General features: G+C 37.4%; 1 protein-coding gene across 5 annotated transcripts in view; it reads left to right on the top strand.

The window, feature by feature from the left end:
- Positions 1-25,328, top strand: part of ANKRD27 (ankyrin repeat domain 27) — a 41,382-nt gene extending 16,054 nt beyond the window's left edge. For all 5 annotated transcript variants that reach the window (XM_057400153.1, XM_057400152.1, XM_057400154.1 and 2 more), the window contains 19 exons: positions 783-861; positions 1,689-1,821; positions 6,718-6,807; positions 7,641-7,768; positions 8,214-8,296; positions 9,070-9,185; positions 9,980-10,072; positions 10,448-10,645; positions 10,963-11,022; positions 11,139-11,258; positions 15,244-15,288; positions 16,363-16,485; positions 17,071-17,268; positions 18,234-18,353; positions 18,944-19,105; positions 19,958-20,066; positions 21,396-21,477; positions 22,042-22,114; positions 23,269-25,328. In XM_057400153.1, the coding sequence (XP_057256136.1) occupies positions 783-861; positions 1,689-1,821; positions 6,718-6,807; positions 7,641-7,768; positions 8,214-8,296; positions 9,070-9,185; positions 9,980-10,072; positions 10,448-10,645; positions 10,963-11,022; positions 11,139-11,258; positions 15,244-15,288; positions 16,363-16,485; positions 17,071-17,268; positions 18,234-18,353; positions 18,944-19,105; positions 19,958-20,066; positions 21,396-21,477; positions 22,042-22,114; positions 23,269-23,544 (2,288 nt within the window). In that variant the 3' untranslated portion in view covers positions 23,545-25,328. The remainder of the gene's footprint in view (positions 1-782; positions 862-1,688; positions 1,822-6,717; positions 6,808-7,640; positions 7,769-8,213; positions 8,297-9,069; positions 9,186-9,979; positions 10,073-10,447; positions 10,646-10,962; positions 11,023-11,138; positions 11,259-15,243; positions 15,289-16,362; positions 16,486-17,070; positions 17,269-18,233; positions 18,354-18,943; positions 19,106-19,957; positions 20,067-21,395; positions 21,478-22,041; positions 22,115-23,268) is intronic.
- Positions 25,329-26,735: the final 1,407 nt, after the last annotated feature.

Genomic DNA, 26,735 nt, shown 5'->3' with positions numbered 1-26,735 from the left:
ATTTTTTCTCATGCATAAGAATTGAGGGTGATCCATTTTAAACGCCACTGATTGCTGCTTCATCGTTCTTGCCTGCTTGTCCATGCTTCTTGGTAATCTTGAAATGGATGCTTGTCGGATGCATTTTTTGCAAAATGCAGTGCTGGTAGGGGACAACAAACTTTCTGTATGCTGCATATAAAGTGCTACCATAGATTACAGAAATTATTCTGTGATAGGAAAGCATGGCCCTCTTAATCTGGTATTTTATCTAGTCTGGAGAGAGAAGATACTTCCACTAAGCAAATGGAGTAGTACAACAAACTTAGGCTTTCCCTACATCATCTTTTCCTTTTTCCATGACCCAGGAGTCTTCCTAGAGAAGTGTATCAACTTTGAGGGTAGGGTTTTTTTGGTGGTGTTTTTATGTGTGGGGTGTGTGGTCGGTGGGTTTTTTTTGGGAGTGGGGGTGGTGTGTTTTTTGGATTTTTTTTTTTTAATTTATATTTATTCCTCCAGGAGTTTTAGAAATCTGGAGCTAGTGCTCTGGCTTTTCGTGTATAGAAAAGAAGGGATGCTAATCAAACATTGCAATTTGTACAATGCAAACTATATTTGTTTTTTGGTGTCTGGCAACCTATTTTAGAGGGAGGTGGAGAACATTTGAAAGGCTGCCTTGGTTGCTCAGTGCATTCTACTAATAGAGCTGGCCCTTGTTCTAGGGAGGTGGAACCCCATTTGTATGTATTGCTGTTGATTTGAGCCATGACATGACTAACATTAGGTATTAATTATTTTTTTAGTTAATGTGGAAACCATGTGTGCCGATGATCTACTCTCTGTTTTGCTGTATTTGCTTGTAAAAACAGAAATCCCAAACTGGTATGTAACTATTTTGGCTATACAGAACTTGATCATATTTTATGTGTAATGCTGCTGTAGCGGCAAATGTTACTGAATAGGTAGTGATGGAACTTACTGGAAGTGAAGAGGGGCTGATATAATGCAGAGAACTATTTTAAGTAGGACAAACAGTGAAGATGTATTACAGGTGTGACCAAATTAAGGACCTGTCAGGAATTAATGTGCTGCATCTTGCTGTTCTGATTGCCACCTAAAAAAATACTGTAACAGAAGGCCATGTCCTCTACAAAATCAGCATGTGAATGTAGACTTCACAGACTGGTCCTTCCTTGTCTATACTTTTAGCTGTGAAACCTTTTATGAAGCTTCAATACATTTCATATAGAGAAACTTGAATGCTTAATGGCTTCTGCTAGCCTGTGCCATTATGTTTAACTCTCCTTGCTTATCAGTAAAAGTATATCTATACAGGTTTCACCTGTACCTGAACTGAATTTTAGTGTTGGTATATCGCATATCTCAAGCATTTTTCCCTTAATTTCTAGCTATCACTTTATACTGGGACTTACAATACTTGAAATACTTGTTTGAAATGTATGAAATAATCTCTTACTACTGTTCTTTTGCTGTCCTTTATATTCTTTATGTCTAATTAATAACTATTCAATTAAAAGTTAAGAGATAAGTAGTATTCTGATCCATCTGCAAAGCTTAGAACAGCTATTGTATTGCTAGCCTAACAATCTTTCTAGAAGCTTTTTCTTAACCCACACCTATTGTCTGTCTGGATTGCTGAAGATGAGTTGCAGTGTGTAATGCTAGTATCTTACTAACTTTTATTTCAGGATGGCCAACTTGAGTTACATAAAGAACTTCGGGCTTTGCAGCTCAGTGAAGGATGAATTGGGATACTGTCTAACCTCAATTGAGGCTGCAATAGAATACATACGACAAGGCAACCTCTCTGACAGATCAACAGTAAGCTGATCTTAATGTCTGTCAAATACGTGTTTGTTAAGCTTGTAGGCATAAATCCAGTCAGGGGGTACAAACAGCTAAGATGAGTTCCTTTTTTGCACTTAAACTGAGGTAACTATACCTGAAGCAAACACTAAAATAATCTAAGTTATTACTGTGAAGTCCTAATCATTTAGCAATAATTACTGTTCATGGTATGCTCCTTGAGGAAGCACTTAAATGTTGTCTGCCTCTTCATGTAAGTAGAGGAGACACCACAGCACTGTTTTCAACAGCTGAGTCTTTTGTAAGCTTATTATCTCACATTTGTACTCTTTCTGTCGTGTAAAAGCAGTGTGGTACCTGAGATCAGGCATAGCTTAAACATGCTTTTCTTTCATAATTTCAAAAAGCATAGCTATGCTAGCAGAATGGAGATAGCAGTGTAATTTAGAATTACTCAGTAAATCTTCCTACTCTAAAACCTCGATGTGTTTGCAGTGCACTTACTGTGTTGCACTAAGTGGATAATTTGATGTGAGTGCAGAACCATAAGGTGACGTTTGAAGGTCAAATATGGCTCTTGGGATCTCTAACCAAGCAGGAGGAGGAAGTTTGTGGATTCATGAGTTATTTCCTACTGGGCAACTAGACCTTCTGTCAATCAGGTCAAATCCCTGCAGGTCATATTGATATAACTTCAGAAACTTCTGTGATTCAAGAACTTTTGTAATTTATTAAAGGAATCTAGTCTTATGGCTGTAAAACTTCCTACTACTGCAAAATTAGGTTTTCCTGATCTGATGTAGAAATTGGGAGTGGACTTGAAACCAGAATAAATTTGATGTGTATTGGTCTGCCCAGCTGAAAAGCACTGGAATCTAATTGTAGGGGCCAGAATAATGGCTCAGTGCTCAGAGCTTGGGATTTGATGGCCTGGGTCACAATCTTAAAAGAAGGAGCACTTAAAGTAACTTAGCCTTTTTGTAATTTTGGGGTTTGTTCTGTCCTGGGCTCTTTCCATGAACCTGTTACGAATGGGGTTTTGTACATTCAAAAAAAAAAAAAGAGGCTCTTCTGTGTAAAGAGACTGTTGTATTTTTGTCTGTAATGCTGTATTGAATGATGTTTAAGAAATAAATGTCAGCTAAAGAAAATAACCCTGCCAATCAGTTTTGCTTCCTGCAGTCACATAGCTGTCCTGAACAGTCAATATGCAAATTGCTATGCTGGTGGTCTGGATGGAGAACTGAAACAAAAGTACAGCTGGCTTCAACAGTTCTAGAAAGCTGGGAAAAAAAATATACTGCTCTTAAAATTCTGCAATAAAGACTGCCTTCTATTAAATGCATGGTCCTATCTCCTTATGTGGCTAAGTATTTTATATTGGGATTGCCCCCAAGTGCTTATAATGAGTGTCAATTCCATTAAGGTACCTCCCAAAGAAATAATAAAGTATCTCTCCTGAAAGATGAACTATGTATTTCAGAAGTCTAAATGAAGGCAGTCTCATACATAAATCAGCTGGATCAGCTCCAGACCTCAAGTGCTAGTTTCTAACTTCCTCACTTCAATGTATGTACAGTGAGCATGCAACAGGAGCTCCTTACTTATAAGCTGCCATTCGTAAGACTCAGCATGACTTGGAGGTAGCACCCTGGCAAGAGGTAGAAAGCAGCACGGTGTTGAAGACAAGGAATTGGGTGACCACTGATCCTTCCCACGAGCACAGCTGAAAAGGAAAGAGACCACCCTCTTCTCTAATGTAGGGTAAGGGATGAGAAGATGGCACTCAATAAAGAGGAAGAAATAGCCCCTTGGCAGGAAGGGTGTCGAGGAGACGGAAGAATGTGATAGGAACTTCCAATAGTTGAGGAGGTAGAGGAGCATCATAGGAACTTCCAACAGCATTGCTTTCCCTTTAGGATATTTTAATGTTTAGTTTCTGGTAGAGGAGCTCAGCTTCCTGTTTAAAACGGCAGGAGCCATTGTGTTCATGCCCTATGCTTTCTTTTTCCAGATGGTGCTGGAAACGGCTGTGGGATTTAAGTGAGCAGGAACATTGCTGTGCCCTGGGGCTTCATTACAGCCCCTCATGTGGCTACACTTAATTTTATAGCTGGCTTCAGATGGAGCCTCTGGCAGCTGAGTAATGCTGTTGTCCAATCCCTAATGAAGCTAACTACATAAAGAAAACTTGGCAGGGAACTAATGTACCATGTGGGATAATGGGCATATTATCACCCTCATGTCAGTAAGAAGATTGCATGTAGGAGCTGCTTGCCAGATTTCTTCACCCAAGGTCATATAGGCCTTGGGGTGACATTTTGGTTGTGGGGAGGAGAGGAGGAGGAAACTGATAGCACAAAAAATTATATTTTATTTTCTGGGAGTTGTCATTCTTATTAGAATTCTAGTTAACAAGTATTGGGCCTTAGTTATGTTGCTATGCACAGCTAGCGTGCCGTAAAACCCTCTAGTTCAGAGGTTTGAAGTTAGATATAAAGTAGGGAGCTGTATTAGCTGCTAGGGAATAAGTAGCATTTTGGATCTTGTATGCAAAGAGCTGTAGGTGGCAGTGAAGTAGGTATGGAGGAACTGGGAAGCTGGGAGAAGCGGGGAAAGGAAGACTTGAGCAGGAACTGAGGTTAATAAAGTGTTTGCCTGGGGGTGTGTGTGGAGGTAATTTCCCCAAGTCATCAGTTGTAATCTGTGAAAGTCACCTTGGACAGGCCATTATACAGGTGCACTTTCATAGGTATAAATATTTAATTTCTTTAGTATGGAGAGCAGTGTCAGATAAGACCATTAATGTTTTGATGTGTGTTTCTAGATGATATATATTTAAAATGCCTGAAAGTTCCACTCAAAGCGTGGGGATTTTTAATTCCTGGAACTGAAGCTCAAGCAAGTTTTATCATTGAAGGCCCAAACTTAATGCTTCAGCCAACACATGATTCTTATGCCATTCTTATTCAATTTCAAAGATACACAGTTTCACCTGGGATGGCCACTTTTTTCTCAGTTGCAGAATAGATAATACCTCTACATAAGGATTGCTGTCTCAAGTGACAAATAATTATTCCACTTATCTTGTAAAAGATACAGAGGAAAGAACAGTGCAAAAACTACAGTAGGTCCTCCTAGTGGTTACTTAGATTCTTCGTAGTGCAACTATAAAGCTGTCTGTGAGCATTCATATTAGAAATTCCAGTTAGACTTCAGAAACTTGTATCAGCAGTAAGGCTTTAACATTTTTTTTTTTCTCTAGTTACAATGTTTTATTAAATATTTTTAGGGAATTTACTCTGGATCACACTGAAGAATTGATCCAAGGAGACTAGTGTTATGTGCCTTGTAATTCTGAAAAGATATGCTTGGATATCTTTAGCTAAAGTACTTGGGTTTGAAAAGATTGTTATCCTTGAGTACCTGAGTACAAACAACTGAGTGTGAAGTATACCGATGTAATCTTTTATCTCTAGATTTCATAAACATGTTTTTAATGACATCATTTTCTATACAATGAAGGATCTTTTAGTCAGTTTTATCAGAGGCATCTGTGTTGATTTTTCAAGCTTAAGTGATCTAATTCCTAGAAAATTTCAACTCTTTATTTTTGGTATTCAAGTGATCATCTTTATTTGCAGTTCACTAGTTTCTTAAGCTTCATGCTGACTTAGGAAAATTGAGAGCAGAGTTGGACTTCTTTTACTCATTTCCATCTGGTCTCTACCGCAGAGGTTATAGCCTGGATCCTAAACCATTAAAGTTTATCTGACACATGTGGTCTTCAGTTTGGTGCATGCTTTCCATTTGTAGGGAAATAGTTTTATCCAAAACTAACATCCATAGAAATGATATTCACTGCCAACCCTAAGGACTGCTTGATCAGAATCAAAAACCTGCAAGTGTTTCCATCTACTTTCTTAGAAGGTATTTTCTTTATTATTTTATTTCACATGAGACTCAATGTTGCCATTTCAGATTTTGAGTCACACTTAAGAATTTTCACCTGGTTTTGGAAATGTTTGTGTTCTTTGGTGCATTCTGAATTCTTCAGATTTCTCAGGAATTGGGAAGTACTGCTGTGAGAGTAGAGTTACATGTCATCTTAGTTCAGTCTCTGATTGTCAAGAAGTGACCAGTGAGAAACGCTCTGTGAATGAATCTACAGCAGAGTAATGCTTTACCTGGTGCAGTTTTTTATTTCCCAGCAGGTAGAGAGTTCAGTGGGGTCTTTGGGTGAGAGTTGTATCTGTGTCATCTCTCGTCATAGGCACCAGTCGATGTGTCTTATGTGAATTTGTCTAGTGCCGCTTTGAGTCCATTTATGCTTTTGATTTTTGCAGCAGCCAGTAGACATGAGTTCCACAATAAGAGAATACTTTTCTCTTTTCCTTACTCCCTCCCCCGACCTAATGTGTGATGCTTTTGTTGGGCACCCTAGTTCTTATCTCTTGAGGAATAGCAAATACTCATTCTTTGCATGTTTTGTTTGGACTTTGTGATTTTTTCTAGATCACTGTAGCACAGCTGAATCTTTTCCAGGATGAAGAATCTTAATTTCTCCTTACAAGAAAGCTTCATTGCACCTTTTTTCGTTCTTGTTGTCTTTTTTATGTCTTTTCTTGTTTTGCCATGTTCTTTCTTACCTGCTGGAGTCATAATTTTATTAATGCTCCAGTAAAGAAATATTCTGATGAACATCTGTGTATTTCTTTGAACAGCAGGTGTGCAGATTTTCAGTCTCAAAATCCTAAATGTGAAACTGATTTAGGTTTTGCATGCATCTCATAATTCATAAGTGGTAAATACAGTGTTTCATTTTTTTTAAAGTTAATTGAACTGTTAAGGTACTTCACTTTTGCCTGTAAATGAGTATATAGATAATCAACCTGAATGTTTTATTTTCAGGAATCTGAGAGACTATGTGACAAGCTGCTTTTAAGACAAAGGATGAACTTGTCCCAGATGTCTGCTGCTCCAATAGACTGCTTATTTAAGGTTAGTAACTTTTATGGCAGAATAAGTATGTATTTATATCCCTTCCTTTCTGTGATTTTCTGAAATATAATGCAGTGTTAATTACATTAGTACTGTGAAGTGTGTTTTCGGAGATGCTAAGAGCGTTGTTTTGAATTTAGTGGATTTCTGTGCCAAAATATTACCAAGTTAATATTACAGATTTCAGCATGTTACACAAAATACAGAGCAAATGAGGATGAAATGCTATTGGTATTGATGGGCCCATTTAATGCACAGATGTGATGTTACTGTCAGGTTCTCTCTCACAGCTTTTAGTGCTTGAAATTAAGTTTTCTGAAATAAGCTAAATGTGGTCACCTGACAGCTACTTCATATTATATGTTAATCTCACATCATTCTAAAAGAATTTTGCCTCTACAAGGACTCAAAGCAGAGCTTCTAATTATATGTGTTCACAGCTTATGGCTAGAGACTTGCTAATTTTATAGAAATGTTTTTGCACAGAGGGAACTCAATTTCGTGACTGAGTCTAAAGAGAACAATAGAAATTGTTTCAATTTTTTATAGAAAGTGAAATAAGCCAAGAACAGATTCTTTTTAATACTGAATGCCCGTTAGAGGGGTTTGTGCTGTGACATTGTTCATTTTTGCTTCCTAATGCTTGAATACATGTCTTTTATAATCAGTTCCTTTCATTTTGTGCTTCAGTAAATTACTCTGTTTTTTCTGTGGTTTTTTTTTGGGTTTTTTTGTTTGTTTGTTTGTTTTTGGAGTTTGTTTTTTTTTTCCTTAAAGGGAAACTTTTTTTCATATTGGCTCCTCATTCTCTTTCTCCTCTTGGATTTTCATAGCATATTGCTTCAGGTAATCAGGAGGAAGTGGAGCGATTACTAAGTCAAGGTGACAGTGATAAGGACACTGTACAGAAAATGTGTCATCCACTCTGTTACTGTGACAAATGTGAGAAGCTAGTGTCTGGGTAAGCACTTCTCATATCCACAGATATACAAAAGCTATGTAAAAGCCTTAGTCTGAGATTTAGTTTTAAATGTATGCTGTTCTTGGTTATAGAGGAAGTTGGTAGTACTTCATAATAGAGTAGAGGGTGTATGTTTGTGTGCTTTGAAGAGGCAGAAGAAAGACTAGGAGAATACTGAATGCCTGGGAACCATCAATTTTGCGATGGAGGCTCTACGTCCTTTGGTAAATGTGGTGTAAAAATGTTTCTTCTCTTGAACCTAACTTACACATCTTAGGCAAAACTGCATCTCAGAACAAAATGTGAAACTCTCTGTAAGATAATTTGCCAGTGTAAAAGGATAAAGGATAAAATTTCCAAAATCAGGGGGGTTTGGCAGTTTCTCTCCTCCTTAGCACTGCTGCATAGGTAACTGAGCTGCTTTTAAAAAAATTGTGTTTTAAAGGAAAATGAATGATCCTTCCATTATCACTGCATTTTCTCGAGATGACCGGGGATATACACCACTTCATATAGCTGCTATTTGTGGTGAGTATTGTTGGTCATATTCACTAGTGTTTTCTGCTCCTTATTGTTCCTTATCTTTGTGATAGCATGTTTTCTAACTTTGCGTTAAATAGTGAATTTTGCATTAAATTGTTTTCTGCTTATTTGCTATGGAGACTGGTGTCTTGGCACAGACTGGAGTTACTGTATATTCTTTCAGACTGAGTTTCTTATGGTGAAGTTACTGTTTTGTTTGTCTGCTGGCTGCTTACCTTTGCTGTAGCAGTTACCAAGGTAGCTCTTTATTTAGCTGTGAAAAAAATGTGTCTTCAGAAACCAGACTTGTTTCAAAGAACTGGGACATTGAGAAATGGATCTTTTTTCTCTCCTTCATCTGGCTATGTATGGTAGATCTGTACCACTTCCTGTCTTGTAATGGTCATTATGCCATTAATCTTACATTTATTAAAGGATGTGTTAATTTTCTTAGTGATTTTTTTTTTAACAAATAATTTTCTTTCTTATTATCTTGAATCCCAATAGGAGAGTGCTTTGTGTGATACAGCTTTATTTTATCTTCTTTTCCAACTTGTAAGATAAAGCATAGCTTGCTTTTAGCTGGAGGTTCTTTTGTAGAGTTTTGACCTTGAATAATCTGCAACAGAACCCCCAAATACCAAGGAAGTCAATTTATGGTATATGTAAACATACTATACAGAAATGCAGGATATCTTGGTTTATAGTTCACATTTGAATTTTAAAAGTAGTAATGTTCTTGTTTACTACTTTGTTTTAATGTTTGCATATTTTTCAAGGGCAAACATCATTAGTGGATTTTCTAGTAGCCAAAGGAGCCGTTGTCAATGCTACAGATTACCACGGTTCAACTCCACTTCACCTTGCCTGTCAGAAGGGATATCAAAATGTTACAGTAAGCACCAAAAGGCTTAATTAGAAATAAGAAGAAATGCTTAACCTAAATAATAACTATATGACTCTTATTAAGCTCTTCTGCTCTTGCTGTCACCTACATCTTCTGGGAAATTTACCAGAACCGCACATGCTGTAGAATTGATGGTCTTTTGTCATTGTAGTTGGCATGGTATTTTTTTTTTTTCTATACTGCAAAGTTTTCAGCCATTTGTGATAACCAAGAAATGGACAGCTGTGCATATCTGATAATTCATGCATTTTACTAACACAAATCTCTAATACATAGTTCAGATGGAGAGCCTATAAACATCTCTGCTTTTGATTAAGGCAGAAGAACTGTTGCAGTCATTGGAATAAATTAAATGATTTCACATTGTGAATACACATTATGATAGCATGTGTAACTGCATTAAGTATTATATACTTGAATTTTATATATGTGAGATTCTTCAGGTAGCATTGTTGAAATTAAGCTGTGTCATCAATTCCATAGGCTCTTAAAATACAGGATAAATTATCATGTAGTATATGTATTGCAGTGTTTGCTGCAGTAGGTGATTTCTGTTTTCAGTGACAACTCTAAATATATAAGAAGCAGTTTTATTTGGTTCCTAGAGTAGGGCAAAACCAGTACTGTAATGCTGAGAGTGTAGTGTCTGAAATAGGAGGGACATAGCTAGTTTTCATGAAGTGCTTCATCATGCTAGAACCCTAACAGAAGCTACAGACCAGCAATTATTTGTCCATTAATATTTTATTTACTTAAATGTCTACTTTTATTTTTCCTTAAAGCTTCTCTTGTTGCACTATAAGGCAAGTACTGATGTTCAGGACAATAATGGAAATACTCCACTTCATTTAGCCTGCACTTATGCTCATGAGGATGTAAGTAATTGTTTTCTAACAAACTAAGTGGGCATTCTAATGGAACGGAGCTAAACTGTGATGCAAATTTGCACTAAACTTGCATATTAAAAAAAGTAAATAAAAACCGTTCGGAGGCTAACTGTTTAACACTGTAAATTAGGACATTATTCAGTAGTTCATAGCAATTTTTATTATGCGTTCACATAAAAGATAATAGTGTGCAAATGCAGCTGATTTATTTACCTCTTTGTTTAATGACACTGAACTGTAAAACCTTGCATTTCAGCCAATGGCTTATATGAACAGCAATGAAAAAAGCCTTTTTAGGATTGCCCGTTATGTGAATTGAGAGACAATACTGTAATTTATTGATAGCTCTCCTTCTCTTTCCAGTGCGTCAAAGCTTTAGTCTACTATGATGTGCAATCCTGTAAACTAGATATTGGTAATGAGAAGGGAGATACTCCTCTCCATATAGCTGCTCGCTGGGGCTATCAAGGGATCATAGAAGTGCTTTTGCAAAATGGAGCAAATCCAGAAATTCAAAACCGGATGAAAGAGACTTCCCTACAGTGTGCATTAAATTCCAAGGTATTGCTCTTCTAGCCCAGCTTCTTTCTGATGCAGTTCCATGGAGGTGTAGATGCTTACCTGCTAATAGGATTTTGTGGTCTGGTGTTATTAAAATTAAAATGTATGTTTCACTGTAAGGAAGACTGGTCACATTTTAAATCTAGTAGCAGGAATACAGCATGTGGTATGCAACATAAACTTGTAAATGGGCGCTTTTAATCTGCTCAGTCATAATCTGTTACTAATATTAGGTTGTTGGCTAATTTGTGTTTTGGTCAGTAGATTCTTCTTTAAGTGGAATTACATTGGTTCTCTTTATTAATATTTTTGTGCAGATTTTGTCATTGATGGAATTAAACTCTCTAACATTTGAAAGAGGACAGAGTGCTTCTGAGGTAACAATGAATGCAAGTTGCTAAACTTTTTGCCATTGTTTAACCTGCTTAATTTGATAAATAACTTTTCTTTTGTGTGGGGTTTTGTTTGTTTGGGGTTTTTCTCCAACTTTAAGTCACCACTTAGGTCTCCTCAGCGGTCAACAGAAACTTTCAGCAGAGGATCATCTGTCTCAAGCCTATCATCAACATCAACTGAAATAAGACAAGAAGAAGTGAAAAACAGTTATAAAGAGGTAAGACTAAGGTGTAAGTTCTTACAATAAGCAAAGAGACGGAGCTGGAAGAGTGATATTTTGGAACACTCTTTTAAACTGCTTATTCAAGAATAGCCTTCTGTCTGTTTTGGAAAATTATATGCTGCTATCTCAGGTGCTTGTCAGCTGAGTATCTAAACACTTGTATGGTATCAACTGCTTTGCTGCTTATTTCTGGGGGAAAACTGAAAGCATATTTGGAGTAGTTGTTCAGATTTACTGCAGTTAATACATAACTGCATACGTAACTGAATTTGTTGAAGTCTGTAAAATTATAATGGCAGTCAGTGCCCGAAGGACCTTGCTGTCCTCTCCAGAAGTTGAATGTCTTTTACTTAAAAATCTGTCAGGGAAAGAGACTATTACAGGCATACTGGCAAACAACAAACTAAAATATTAAGACAGTCTTTCAAAATAGGCATAGGAAATCCGTTTTGTAACATGTGAAGCAGTACACACTATGTATTAAATATCTTGTACATATGTTGTTGCTGATTTTGCTTTATCCACACCAAACAAGATGTCATTCTCTGATTTTTTTTTTTTTCATGTGAAACCTTGGAACCCTACTTTCCATTTATCCCTTCCTAAGACTGTCATATCACCACTCCTTCTGATGCTTCTCTCTTCATTTTTTTCCAGTTCTCCTGTTCAATTTTTGTCAAAATTGACTTCCTTAGTGTTCTTGTTTCTCTCTCTATCACCTCTATGTTAAAATTTTTCCTATTCCTGCTAGTAAAAAGTTGTTCTCTTGCCAGAAGTTTCTGCTTTCTAAAAATGTTCAAGACGCTCAAAGATGTAGAGTTTGACTGGACAATATTACTTTACACTTCATTATCACTTACTCTGACAGCCTCAATGCAGGACTGTTCCTCCTTGTTTGTGCAAAGCCAAGTACTCTAAATAAGGTCTAATATGCATAAAAATTCACCTTATAGATTTAGTTTCATAAATTCATAGATTTATCTGTTTTCACTTCAGGGCTTATTTTTCCTTAAAGGAACAAATTTATCACACCCAAAAGTTAAGACTGTAATTCAAACCAGGGGAAAAGATTACGAGCAAGTTGCACCTTAGATTCTTGGCATTAATGACCTTCTCCTGTAATCCAGCTTTAGTTCCTTTCTGTCATGGTGTATGTCTTGTATGTGGCTTGTTTACAACTTAGAAAAGAGAGAGTAAAGGAGCCAGGCATGTAAATTTGGAACATCCTCTGTTAGAACTAAACTCTCTGCACAATTTCAACAGGAAAACTGAGCATGCAAGTGAACTGCAGTAGATTCATTTCATCTGTTTTTACATTTAAAGGAAGGCACTTATATTCCATGGAGGAATGAGAAAGCAAACTGAAAAGATGGGGAAATGCATGTAGCAGACATTTTGCTCTAAGTACTTTTAATAAATTATCTATAAGCTGAATAACAGATGTTGTATGCTTCTCCACTGCTAGGGCCTGAGGCAGTTTTTAGAACTATAAGGAAGGTGCTATTTTTGGAAGGAAATTATCAGAGCTTGTGGGTCACCTGCTATTACTGTTCAGCATCTTGTATGTGATAAGACTGGCTCCTGAAAATCATCAAGACCTTTACAATCTCCTTTGACATTATCCTATATCAGCAGGGGAGACATATGGGGAGCAGAGGCCTCCCTAATATATATAGTCCATTTTAGATTTAGATGTATAGAGATTAGGATTCAGCCCAGCTAACTTCAGATGTCTGAAAGACAATTGTCCTAACTTCAGACATCTACTTTCCCTGCTTAGTGAAGAGAAATCAGTACTTCCAGAGAGGAATTAATCTCAGACATGCTTAGTTTGACCTGAGTTGCACTTCAGTGTCATTTGGTGACTGCATTTTGTTCTGTAGTTAGAAGAGAAGTTTAAAAGACTGACCTAGGTAAGAGGGCTAACTTTTAGGCATTCAAAGTTAGCAAAGAGGAGTTCTGCTTTGAGTGCCCATTGTACCACTTCAGGGAGCTTTACCTTGTATTGGCAAGTGATAATAAAATAAAATTTAGAAGCTTTCCTGAAAAAAAAAAAAAAGAAGAGATTCAATCTAGCCTCTGATCTTTCAGCTCTGGATGCTCTGTCCTTTTGCTAAAACCCTGAAGAAATGGATCAGACCAGTAAAACACAACTTTCTTTCAGTCTCCTTCCTAGTTTGCTTTGCCACACACTGCTGTCACAGCAAGATAGTAGTTTCAAGATAAAGACTGAAATGTAACTGTAACTGTTGCTCCATGACATCCTCAACTTGCAGGATGTTTCTTCATATTGAAACAGCTTTGTTTACACAGCAGAATCTTTGGTGATTGTAGCACAGTACTAAAATAATATGCTATACTGCTGAATCAGACTTTCACAAAGCTTATTAGCTGATTCTTCAACAGTCTTGTCCTTGGTTCAGCAGTAGCAGTCATTTTTCTCCTTCTTAGTAGCTGGTGCAGTGCTGTGTTTTTGACTTTCAGCCTGGGAACAGCACTGATAATGCCGATGTTTTTAGTTGTTGCTCAGTAATGATTACTCTGACCAAGGACTTTATGAGTCTTACGCTCTGCCAGGGAGGAGGGGAAGTCGAGAGGAAGCAGAGACAGGACACCTGACCCAAACTAACCAAAGGGGTATTCCATACCACAGCACGTCATGCCCAGTATAGAAACTGGGGGGAGTTACCCAGAAGGGCTAGATCGCTGCTAGGGTTGGGCTGGATATCAGTTGGCAGGTGGTGAGCGGTTGTGTTCTCTTCCCGTGTTACTTCCCTTATCATTATTATTATTGGTGGTAGCAGAGTGTTTTTGTGTTATACCTTAGTTACTGGACTGTTCTTACCTCAACCAGTGGGAGTTACATTCTTCCAATTCTCCTCCCCATCCCTCCGAGAGCAGGGAGAGGAAGAAGGAGGGGGAGTGAGCAAGTGACTGCTTGGTTCTGAGTTACCAGCTAGGCTTAACAACAAATCTGCGTAGGCCGGACGAGTCTCCTTGCCCATTTGCGGACACCTATCCACTAAGTTCTGGCAGGTTAGATCTCAGCTCCTTCATGTGAGAGTAGAGAATCAGAGAAGCAGGGAGACAAGTACATTTCATTCTCTTGCTTTCAAAAGCAGTCAGAGGGATCAGGAGAATGGCATCTGTGCATTACAGAGCATCTTTCATGTCTTCTTCCTCCTACTTGCCTCTTTCCCCCCTGCAGAGCTCATAAACAGGAGAATACTTACATCCAGTAGCTGTGCTCAGGCATTATCTGGCCTGAGCATACACATACTTTTTGTCTAGTGCTGGTCCCTTGGATTAACTCGCTGATTTGAAGTGACCTGGTTTGTGCTAATGCATACCCTTTGATATTTGTATCTTTTCAGATTTTAAGTAAGAAAGCAGATTTCATACTTACAGTCAAGTTAGATTTGTAAATGTTTGGGTTTTTAACATAGGAATAAACCAGTAATCTGCAGATTGGAAACAATTGGAAAGCATCATTTTCATCTTAAACTGTTGTTTCTCAAATAGTAAAATAAAATCTGTATCTTTTGTACTTCTGGTAACACACAGTAGCTCAGGAAGATTCCAAACAGTACTAGCATTTATCAGGGTAGAAATTTATCTTGACTAGGGATTCTTAATGTTAGGTTCACAACGGAAATGCGTGATCAGCTGCTGCTGAAGTGGCATAGTAACATATATCGGCTTACATGGCTTTGTTTATGTGTGGGCTACATGTCCTGTATTTAGGTAAGTACTGTTTATCTTTAACTAAGCAAGTCAGATCATCAGATGGCCTTGCATGGCTTTTGTACTTCATAAAGGAAGAAGGTTTTTCCTTTAAAACTTTATCAACAAATATGAAATGAGCAAGCAGTAATGCTACCACATGAGCTTAGGGAGGTTAGTAAAGGACACAGGGTTTCCTGTGTACAGCTTAATATCAATACTAACAAAGCAAATAAATTGTTTTCTTAATACATAGGTGCAAAAACTCCTGAGAGCAGTTGCTGATGGAGATCTGGAAATGGTGAGTCTTAGGATGGCTGTTGGATATTGCTGAATTCCAATTTACCTCATTGAAATTGAGGAAATTATTTGTCAATAATATTTTGAGTAACACCTTCCCAGAAGATCTGCAGGAGCTGTGAGAGGTCTTGCCTCCACACACAAGTACGCTGATCTTCCTCCTGCCTTGGTTTTTGAGTGCCGTGATGTTAGCCCTTTCCAAGTACCTAAGAAAAGGTGACTGTTAATGTATTGTCCCTTACATTATGAGACCAATTTAATTCTCACTTTGTCTTGAGTTTCTGAAAGACTTGTCTCACTGAGCATAATACAGACTCAGAATAATACACTAGATAGATGTCAGGTGTAACATTGCCAGATGGTGTGATCATGGAGACTTAATAAAGTTGCTGCTGATTCTAAGATGACTTTTGTTTGTAGGTGATTAATGAATTTCAAGGTAAAAATTTATTTCTTAAACAGCTTTTTTTTTTTTTTTCTGCACTGAATATAAAATTAACCTGCAGTAAGCACCACTGTTTACAAATTTCACATGAATGCTCTGAGTCCTAAAACTGTCTACATTGAAGAACCTCTTTCCTCAAAAATGTGGCATTGTATATTGAAGAAAAAGCGGAACTGTCAAGCACCTGGGAATTGACAGACCTGAGAAAAGTCGGTGCCCCTGCTTAGTTTTGGATATGGGTTAAATATCATCACCCTTGCCACATCTCAAATTCCGTAAAGCAAAAGATGAGGCAGAATTTGCATTGATATGAGCTGGCACAAGTCATCTGCGCTAAAAGGATTGGGAGAGTTTGAGAATAAGCGAACACTGAAGTCTTGATTAGGTAGCAGGAAGTAATTTCTAATGTGTTTCACTGCTGTGTATGTTGAAATTTGTAGCTGCTTTGCCAACAATAACATTTGATTTTTTAATTTGGCCTGTGGGCAGTTGATGCCAGGAGGTAGCTGTATAATCATCCTGAGATATTCACAAGTGTATGTTTGTGAAATCTTACTTGTCTACATATGCAAATTTATGAGGACATGGAGCCTTTGGACTTTCTAAAGGAGGACTTGCTTTTTGTGCCAGGTACGCTATCTCTTGGAATGGGTGGAAGAAGACTTAGAAGATGAGGATGACACAGCCAGTGCATCAAAACTAGAATTCTGCCATCCGTTATGCCAGTGCTCAAAATGTGGGCCAGTACAAAAGGTTAGAGTATTCATTCTGTAAAAAGAATAAATTACATTCTTGTAATGTAACTTTTAGCTCTAGGGAAGTAGCATTCATATTGCCCAAAACCTCTATCTCTGCCTGAAAAGCAAGGGAATATATATCGATCTGAAACAGTTCATCTGATGTAATGAAATCATTTTCTTTTTAATTGAAGGGTAGAAAATTTTGGATACAGGAAACATTCAAAGATTTGCTCAATATCTAATGGGGTGAAAAAACTTTGCAGTTTGCTTTCAGAATATGTGGATTGCTGTAATTAAGGTTTGTCCAACTTTGAATAAATACAGTACCCTGTATTTGCTTGGAATTTCTCTATATGAAGCTATCATGCTGGAAGAAATGAGATAAAAATAAATTTCATTGTTCCGTTCAAAAGTGCTACCAAGGTGCTCTGGTTTACTAACTCTTTTCCTGAAGGTCTCAAATTATGCTCTGTAGTAGAAGTTCTTGTAATGCCTGTTTTCCTCTTTGGTATATACTTAGCAGGTATTTGGCTGCTTTTTAGTCAGGAGAGAGAAGCATAATTAATTTTGTAGTTCTGGTGTCTGTTTCCCTCAACAGAAGTTTTCGAAGATCTCCGCTAATGGACTTGGAGTAAATGTTTCCAACGAAGATGGTTTTACACCACTGCACATGGCTGCACTGCATGGACACTCTGAACTTGTCTGTCTCTTACTGAAACATGGAGCCAGTATCAGTGCCAAGAATGCAAACCATGCAGTTCCTCTTCATCTGGCCTGCCAGAAGGGTCACTTCCAGGTAGCTGAGCCTCTTCACAAGTGCAAGTTATTTAACACTTAACCACCAAAAAAAAGCTATTTTGTGAAATTATCAACATGATTGAAACAGTAACAGTGAAATGTAGCTACTGTTGTATGCCAAGCATTTTAAAAATACTTTGTGTATCTGGATCTTCCTATGTATTTTTTGCCTGTACCTTCTGTTGAAGGAGGTTATGTGTGCAGCTTGGTATCTTCAGTAGCCACAGCATTAAGTATTTTCTGTGTCTTCAACTAATTTAAGTAGATTATGAGCCAAGTGGTAGAAGACAACCTTATCCCTTGCTTCGAGTCAGGGAAGCATGAGCATTGAAGAAGCAGTACGAGCTAGTGAGGCAAGGATATTAGCACAGGAGGGAGAATAAACAAGGGGAAAAACAATGATCTAGGAAGAAGTAGATGCAGACAGGCAAATTGAGAGTGTGCAAAAAAGTGGAAAATCGGGTTTAAAAATAGGGAGCTGAGAACTGCAAGAGGGAAAAAAAAGAATTATGAAGATGAAGGGGAGACGAAGCACTAGGGAAAGGAGAAGAAAACAAGAATACAAGTTAAACTTGTAGATTAATGGAGGTTAGTTTGTGTGGTATTTACAGCACAATTCCTTCCAAGTGTTCTGATGAGTTCTGGAGAGGAAAGGGTGAAAGGACACTGTTGCTGTGGTCGTTTGGTTTTCATGTTTTGTGAAGTTATTGGTTATGCATGGTTTTCACATATCTCCAGGTTTATTTTCTGGCCTTTCAGTTGCTTTTCTTTGTGTTTGCTTTAAAAGTGTGTGGTAGAATGTGAAAATGAGTATGATAGAAAGAGATGCTTGTGGTTATTATCTGTTTGGCAAAGATGAGACTTCTCCATCCTTTTTTCTTCCATCTCTTTTCATTCTAGAGGAGGGCTTTCACTGCATGATTATGGTTGGCTGGTGTCTTAAAAGGTTATTTCTGTCAATAGGTGGTAAAATGTCTGATGGGTTATAATGCTAAACAAAATAAAAAGGATATATATGGAAACACTCCTTTAATTTACGCATGCTTGAATGGTCAGTATGAGACTACTGCCTTGTTGTTGCAGGTAAGATCACTGAAAACAGAATGTTCAGAATAATATTTCTCATGTGATACTTATCCAGCACTCAGGAACAGTATTTTTAGTTATGTATTTCTCTGTCACAGCTACTTGGGAAAAAAATTAGTGTATCTGTTACCTGACTTCTTTCAATCCCTTCCTTGTTTTTTATTAGATAAATATTACTCTATTGTTGTACAGAGAGCTTTTTTTATGGAAATTTTTTTTGTGGCAGGTGTTAAGTTTTCTTGCTGATGATTCTGTCGCAAGGGGGGGTTTGTGGGTTTTGCATTTTTTTTATTTTTTTATTTTTTTTTTTTTAGTATCTCTTAAACTTAGAGTATGTAAACATACCAAAATGAAATGAGCTAATCCATGAAATTGTGGCTATGAGAAAGGAGAAAATAATATCAGGTGGCTTATTGTTGAAGTGTTGATTGCTAGCACATGCTTTCTGGGTTCCTATACAGCCACAAGACTTCTGTTGCATTGTTCTCATTCATACATTGAAAAGGAGAGGAAATCAGAATAATCATATGCTATCTCCATTTTGTGCTGTTCTGTCTTTATAACTTCCATTCCATCTTGCTGCCCAGCACGGAGCTTCTGTTAACCTTTCTAATGCCAAAGGAAATACAGCACTGCACGAGGCAGTGATAGGGAAGAATGAAGCCTTGGTAGGCTTGCTCCTTCGGAATGGTGCAATGACGCACATCAGGAATGAAAGGAACTGCACCCCTGCAGACTGCGCTGACCCGGTGAGTGCAGAAAGATCATGTCTGACATTAAATTTCTCTAAAGTTCCATGTGCAGATAAAATTGCTTGTCACACCAGTATTTGCCAAGGCTTCTATACTTGACAGTTATGCATGATACAAAGAGTAAGATGCCTGTTCATTGTACAATGTGCAATACAGTACCTGTGGTAGATAAAACCTGTTGTATTTCTAAAATAAGTTATCCTAGACAATCTGGAAAGAGTGAAAGCACATACATGAACAAAAATGACATTAAAATATGTACTGGTAGTGGCAAAGATTGCAGAAGAAATGTTGAGTGTAGGAAAATGAACATCTTAAGCTAATCAGTTACACTGAGAGCAGTCTTCCTTGTTGCATCCACTGTGTTTTGCCCTTCATGACTTTTGATACCTTTCATCCTGTCTTTGATAACTCTGACCTTCCTTTTATTAACAGAATAATATGTAATACTAAATTATGAAGAATTATTTCAGTCTTTTAATTATTTGATGCATGGTCCCTATCTTTATGTGCCTAAATAGCCTCTGAGATGTAGCATAATGGCTACAAAATTCTGTACTGTATCAATTTTCGTGTGTTTATTATCATCTAAACTGAAATAAGCTTAACCATAAATAATGCAGTTTAAAATAATAGGCCAAGACTACAAAATCATCACTTCAGTACAGTGCAGCTTGTCCCTACTCAAAATGATACAATTGAATTGTATTTATAATGAGTTTTTTTTGTGTGCATTACATTCTTTTAAGCAGCAATTAATTAACACTCTGCGTAGACTATAATCCTGAATTGTATTGATGTTTTTCTTTTTCTTTAATAATGGTGAAAATGGAAACTTTTAAAATTAAGAATTCAAATATCATTAAGTTGCTGGAAACAGCACCAAGCTATGTACCTGCATCAGCAGAGAAAGAAAAGGAGTGTGAGCAGCATGCTTCTGTCAAGATAAGAAAAAAAGGTACATGTCATATTTCCACTGGTATGAATAAAAAGGGATTTAGGAATTCATGTGTGACTCCATCAAGTATTTTGTATAATTGACTTATATATAATTAAAGGATAGTCAACTCTTTTGCACATTTGCTACAGGTAGTGCCTAAATTACTGTAAATGCAGCATACTTTTATTATGTTCATGACATTGCTACAAACTCACTTTTTTGTGCGTGGGGGGAATTCTATGTACAAAAGCATTTAAAGGTGAAAAAACATGCCACATTTGAGATTATATTATTAATATATACGCGTACAATTTCAGTGCAAAGTAAGCAAAGAAGTAATTTTCTCTAAAACAGGTTAGGCAGTGACTCTTCCATTAGTTAGTGTCATACTGTGGGAAAGAAGTAAGAGCTACAAAGGTTAAACTGTTAAGCATGGTTAGTTAATTAATAACTTTCAGTAAATGGCAGGATATTGTACAGCCTAAGCAGATACACTGATACAGACGGTACTGTTTTGACAGTACATCTGAGCTGATGCAGTGGCTTATTGCCACTTGAAAGAGGTGGTGTTACTCACCATCCATCCTCACCTCTTTCTTTTTGCCCTCACTTTTGGTCTTGCTTTTGCACTACTTTCCTTAGTTGGCTCAGTTTTTCAGATGAATTTTCAAGCAGGTGCAGTTCACTAACTTGAGGCAAGGGGTGTAACAGGTTTCATGCTGAGCTAGACAATGCAGCCTAGCAGAGGACCAGCTGCCACCAAAGCTGTGGAAGGATGACAGTGAAGCTGTAGAAGTAAGAACTGAGGAAGATGAGGAGCAGGAGTGCCCATTTCAGCATCCATGAGTTTCAGTTAGGCTTCTGGAAAGAAGTCTTGCCTGCTCTCTATGAAAGACTGTGAATGCTTCCTTGATATAAAACCAAAATTAATCACAGTATGCTGATGCCCAAATTTGATACAGTTCTTTCAAATATTAAGAGAATAGTTCTAAAAGAACAATAGAAGACATGAGTAGGTAATACTGATGCAGAGCTGGTATACCACCTGTGTGTTAATTCAGGTTTGTGAAAATTGGAATGAAGGGACTCAAGGTCCAGAATTATACAGTCTCATCAGAAGCATGGCCAGTCATGCTAATCTGATGGAGGATGCTTACTCCTGCAACTTAAAATGCTTTAAAATTTCCAAAGATAAATTGTGATTTTGATACAAGTTATTACTATTATACAGTTTTACTATAAAATTTTAATTCTAATGTCAGTAGAACCACTTTTCAGAACTATGTTTTTTAATTCTCAAGTGTGACTCCATTCTAATTTTAGCTGCCTGTTCTTTTAAACCCCTAGTGAATTCTAAGCCATGTGAGAAAGTTGATGATCCCATAAGCAGACAACTTCAACTGGTCCAGTCAATTAACAGATTTAACAAGTAAGCATAGCAGCTTCCTCAGAAATGTTTTAACTGCTTCCCACAAGCAAACAAGAAATAAAATGGTTAAAAAAGCCCCCAAACGGGTCAGGCAGTATTGCACATTACATACGACTAATTTGATGGTAGATGTTAATCTGCGAGGTGTGCATGTTCATATCACCAGGCAGATGTTGTGATATGACATGCTTATTGGTGATCAACACCACTGATGTGCTGTGCAGCAGAAGGGAAAAGCTGGCCAGCAAAGGGGTACTTGCAACTATACTGAAAATTGGTTTTCCACTAATACTATGTATTAAGTACTATGAATTAAGAATTTCAAAGCAGAATGCTTATCTTAGTCCTTCACTCAGTGGTTGGGTCTTGCCTATGATCTTTTAAACATTAAAGCATATTCTGTGATAAAATACAGGAAATACTAGTAGGCTGTCATTCCGAGGTTCAGGTGCCAGCGAGCAGCCTTTCTCTGGGGAGGTAGTGCCACCTTCTGGATTTTCTGTGGCAGAGACTTTGCAAAGAGTTAATGTGGTTGAATTTAATTTCTTTAAAATATTTTTTTAGAGCAAAACATTTACGGAGAACAGTAACAAGAGATAAAAGTGTCCCTAATTTTGACTATGAGTTATTGCATCAGGTAAGTGGAAACGCTTGCATTATTTGTATAACAGTAAATCTGATTGTTTTGTCTGCTGTTAATACCGATACATGTAACAGAAAAGGTTTTTTTAGTAGTGGTTGTTGGTGAATCCCAAAAGTTCTGACCTCTTTGCTAATTTACTAATGTTTCATCATTGTTTAAACTTCACTGGTGCTTCTGTAACACCTCTTATTCTTACTTCTGTAACACATCTTATTCTTACTTTTAAACCTCTTAAGCCTCTTACTGCAGGCTTCATCTCTGTCTTTTCTGTGTCATGGCTAGAAAAATCTAGGTTATACCAAGGCTTGAAAAACTCTGCAGCTTCTGAGGGCTGTTGTTAGCATTGTTTCAGTAAACTGGTATTATAATTAATTTCTTTGGTTCTCATCTTAGAAAATCTGTCATGAGCATGCTTGGATTCTCTTTTGTTTTTTTTCTTGGTTGCAGGGGGGGCCAGTAATCAAAGAGAGCCACTCACTCTGAAAAGGAAAACTCAGATGGGGAAATGGAACGTAATAATAGCTGGAATGTCCAAAAGGAGTCTTTAAGGGGGGTGGGAGGGTGGGGGTACTTCCTCCCCATTCCTCCGGGAGCAGAGGCGGGGGGCGGGGGGAGTGAGTGAGCGGCTGCGGGGTTCTGGGTTGCTCGCTGGGCTTAAACCACGACACCTTCTCTGACAGGTTAGATCAGGAAGCAGGGAGCTCTTGCCTTTGCCTTCATCAGTGCCTGGTGGAGCCTGTCTGTATTATTACTTACATTAGTACTTAACATGTTTCTTAATGGTAAAAGAAATGGCTGTTAATTTCAAGTATCTTGAGACTTGCATTACATAATGTGCTTAGAAGAGTTAGGATGGTACTGGGACAGAGCAGTGAAAATAAGTTTTGGAAAGCCTTTGTTACCTTTTCACTTGTGGTACTGCTGTGTATAGCCTGGGGCAGGTTTGCCTCTTCTTTTTTTCTCATATGTAGACTGAATATAATTTCTGTCCTACAAAGTACACTATTTTTAATCCTTGGCTGTGCTCTCAGTGTAAAGAATACCATGTAATTAATGTGATAATTGTAGTCAAGAAACACTATATTCGTTTTACTTCTTTGTAATGAAGCAGGCAATGCTCTTAACATGCCATTTTCCTGTCCTCACAGTTAGCTATCAAAAGCTTTGATAAAGCCAAGTTAAAATCTGTTGAAACACTGGACCAGAGTGAAGTGAAGATTATTGGCACAGGATGCAGTGGTGAGTTTGTGAAACATGACGATGTGATAGAAGTTCCTCACAGGAGCAAACTAACCCACTGGAGACACACTGTTAATATGCCACTTTCAGCAAAGAATGTCAGTGATAATAGTTTATCCAGCCCTGGAAATCCAAGTTTTTCACAGTCAAAGGACTGCTGTGATGACTTGCTTTCAGAATATTGACAAGTGTGAATTTGATGTCAAAAGCTGAGGTTGTGGCAATTTCAGTAACCCTTCGCTGTACACCCAGTGATTGATTGACACTTGCAAGCCTGCCTTCAAGACAGAATCCAGGATGACCCCTGTGCAGGAACAGAATGCTCCTAGCACTTTGGAAGACTGAATCCTCTCTGTTGGATTTATGTTGGAGGTGTAACTAAACAGCCAGATTGTTACTGATCTCAACGAACAGGGACTTACTGAGGTGGAGACAGCAAAATTAGTTTCCTATTCTACTTAGCACTTATTAAAAAAATCTGTGTAACAAGTAAACCCAAATGAAACCCTGTATTGTATTTTTCAGCCACCACTTTGTTTTTAAAAGTCTTTGAATAACTTTTTGCATTTTCAGTCTTTATCACTACGTTGGATAAGTATATATAAATAAATATATATTTATATATAAAGATATATTGGATAACTAGGTATTTATTGCCAGAGGTAATTGAAATGTCTCTATTTTTATTGTATGTTACAAACTGTTATAGTATATATTTCTGTATATCTCAGTAGCTGGGAAAACAACAGTCCATAACATCTGTGGTGCTGTGTTAGAAATTTATACATGCTGTTAATGAGACGGGGTGTAATCCTTGCTCATTTCTTTGCGATGTGCCCTGTATTGGTCTGCAAGATCAAGTTCTTACACAGGATCCAAGGGAAGAAGCAGAGAGCCCTTGACAAAGCTGAACTCTGGACTTGATGCTCACAGCCTCATCAAAAAAAGGATGCAGAGGCAAGTGTAATGACACATAGAATCATAGTGGTTTGGGTTGGAAAGGGCCTTAAGATCATCTAGTTTCATCCCCACTGCCACGGTCACCCCAGACCATGTCGGCCGAGGCTCTGTCCAACCTGGCCTTCAACACTGCTGAGGATGGAGCATTTACCACTTCTTAGGGCAACCCATTCCAGTGCCTCACCACTCTCACAGTAAATAACTTCTTCCTTATATCTGACCTTAACTTCCCCTCTTTTAAGTTTAAACCTATTTTCCCTTGTCATATTGCTACACTCCCTGATGAAGAGTCCCTCTCTGGCATCCTTGTAGGCCCCCTTCAGATATTAGAAAGCAGTTGTGTTTTGGTTCCCCCCTCTCCCTTCCGCTAAGGAAAGTCATGCAGAAATGCACAAATAAATATTCATGGTTCTGAACCTGGTAGCATCTGCAGATAAAACTGGTTTAGAGCCTGCTCTGGACTGCTCTTTAAAAGGTGGAATTCCAGTTATGACATGTACTTCTCGCATCAGTAAGAATTTGTTAGAATAGGGCAAATACTGTCCCATTCCTAGAGGTGATAACTGAAGAACTGAAAGCCCACAAGTAACTATGAGATGACAGCTTAGATCTGAACTTCATTTTCTACTGTTTCTGTTATGGTAGGAGAACGTGTAAATAGCACAAGCCAGGTTTCTTAAGTGCAGTATTTTTTATCCTTGACTCATCACATCCTGCTTGCATTTTATTTCAGCAACTATTTTGTATGAATAACTCCATTTCTTTTAACTGTGCTATTAGTAAACTGCCTGGCAAAGTACAAAGCTGGAGGACATACTGGTGATTTTTTTTAAGTAACTTTTTAATCCAAGAGGTAAATGGGCAATAAGTGCACATGTGGACATTTGGAGATATGAGGGTCGTGTGTTTATTTTTCTAATAATTTATGAGTTAATCTGACTTTCTAATGTGCCTTGGATTTGTGCCAAATGATGGAAAGAAAAACTAGTAAAAACTCTTGAAAACACTGTTTTCTATGAGTGCTTTTTTTCAAAGAATTTAGTCCTTTATGCAGATTTCCTTGCTTTTGTTGTGGGCATTTGAAGACTTCACCTTGTTTCTGTATGTAAGTTGAAGAGAAACTGTTGGAATTTACTCTCAAGTTCAGTGTGACTTTCTTCCCTCTTACATTCATGGATTACTATTACTAGGTTGTGTGCCTTTGGATTAAGGTTTAACATTTTCATGTAATGCCCTTTAGCTCTACATTCCCATTTAAAAATGTAGGATGGATGTTCAGCTGCTAGAAGCGAAAAGACCAAGAAGAAGAAGAGATCAATTAGTTGTTTGTTTTTTTTTTAATTCTTGTGGCATTAAAAAGATGACCTACAGTAAGTCACTTATCCTCATCTGTAGCAAAAATAACCTAGGTATTATGTCTAAAGTTTAAGATGCAAGTTAAAATGTAATAGATCTGGTTTCCAGACTACATAGGATTTTGCTTGTGTTTTAAACTATGTTGTGTATTTAACTATATTATTCTTAAGACTTCTTCACAGTATGGATGAGAAAAGTCACTTCATTAACTTTTTAATACTGGTGGTACTGTGCTACATTGTAAGCATAGAATATACTGCTGTAACTACAGTTAGCACAGGGACAGCAGGTACAGTATGAGGTCTTTTTTTCTTAATCCTTAATAATAAGCATAGTGTGGCTGAATAGCTTTGGAAACAAGTTTTAAGACGGCTTATTAGGCACCTTTGAAAAGAGTTAGAGAAAATTATAAGAGGCTGTGAACTCTGGGTATTTGCTTTTTTTTCTATTAAAACCAAATTTTGAATACAACAGGTATTCAAGCAAACAACTTGTTCCACACTGCTAACGTTTTAAGTGCATTGTGTTGTATTCTATTCAAATTATGACCCAGATGCAACACTCACAAGTTTCAGCCTCAATACAGTTACAGAATTACTGGTTAATTTACTTGGAAAAAGAAAAAAGAATTGGCCAAGTGTTAATATAACACTTCCTTTGAAAAACCTCCCCCACAAATGAAGTATTAAAGAAAGTAGTAGCTTACTAAAGCAATATAATGCAGACCTGGTAAATATTTGCTATCGTATTTTTAAACAAAATTTAGATTAAACAAGACATCTAACAGGAGAACATTTTTTTTCTTTAGTTTTATAGAAAAAGTAGAAGTTTATTAGAATTAACCTGAGTTGTCCATTCTACTACAGAATAAGAATAGTTGTCATTGTGAACCTGAGGCTACTTAAGTGACCAAGCCAGGTTTATTCAGTGTTCAGTCTAGAATAAAGCTTATTTCCTAGCATTCTGGATATATAGAGTATGTACTAAAAAAAAACCACTTAAATGCCAGACAGTTCCACTCTAATCTAAATGATGGAAAGATAACGACCGACAAATTATT

The sequence above is a fragment of the Pezoporus wallicus genome, unplaced genomic scaffold, assembly GCF_028554395.1.
Source record: "Pezoporus wallicus isolate ANWC-B61680 ecotype Strahan unplaced genomic scaffold, APGP_CSIRO_Pwel_v1 contig_447, whole genome shotgun sequence".
NCBI lineage: Eukaryota > Metazoa > Chordata > Aves > Psittaciformes > Psittacidae > Pezoporus > Pezoporus wallicus.
This window is presented reverse-complemented; position numbering and strand designations above follow the sequence as displayed.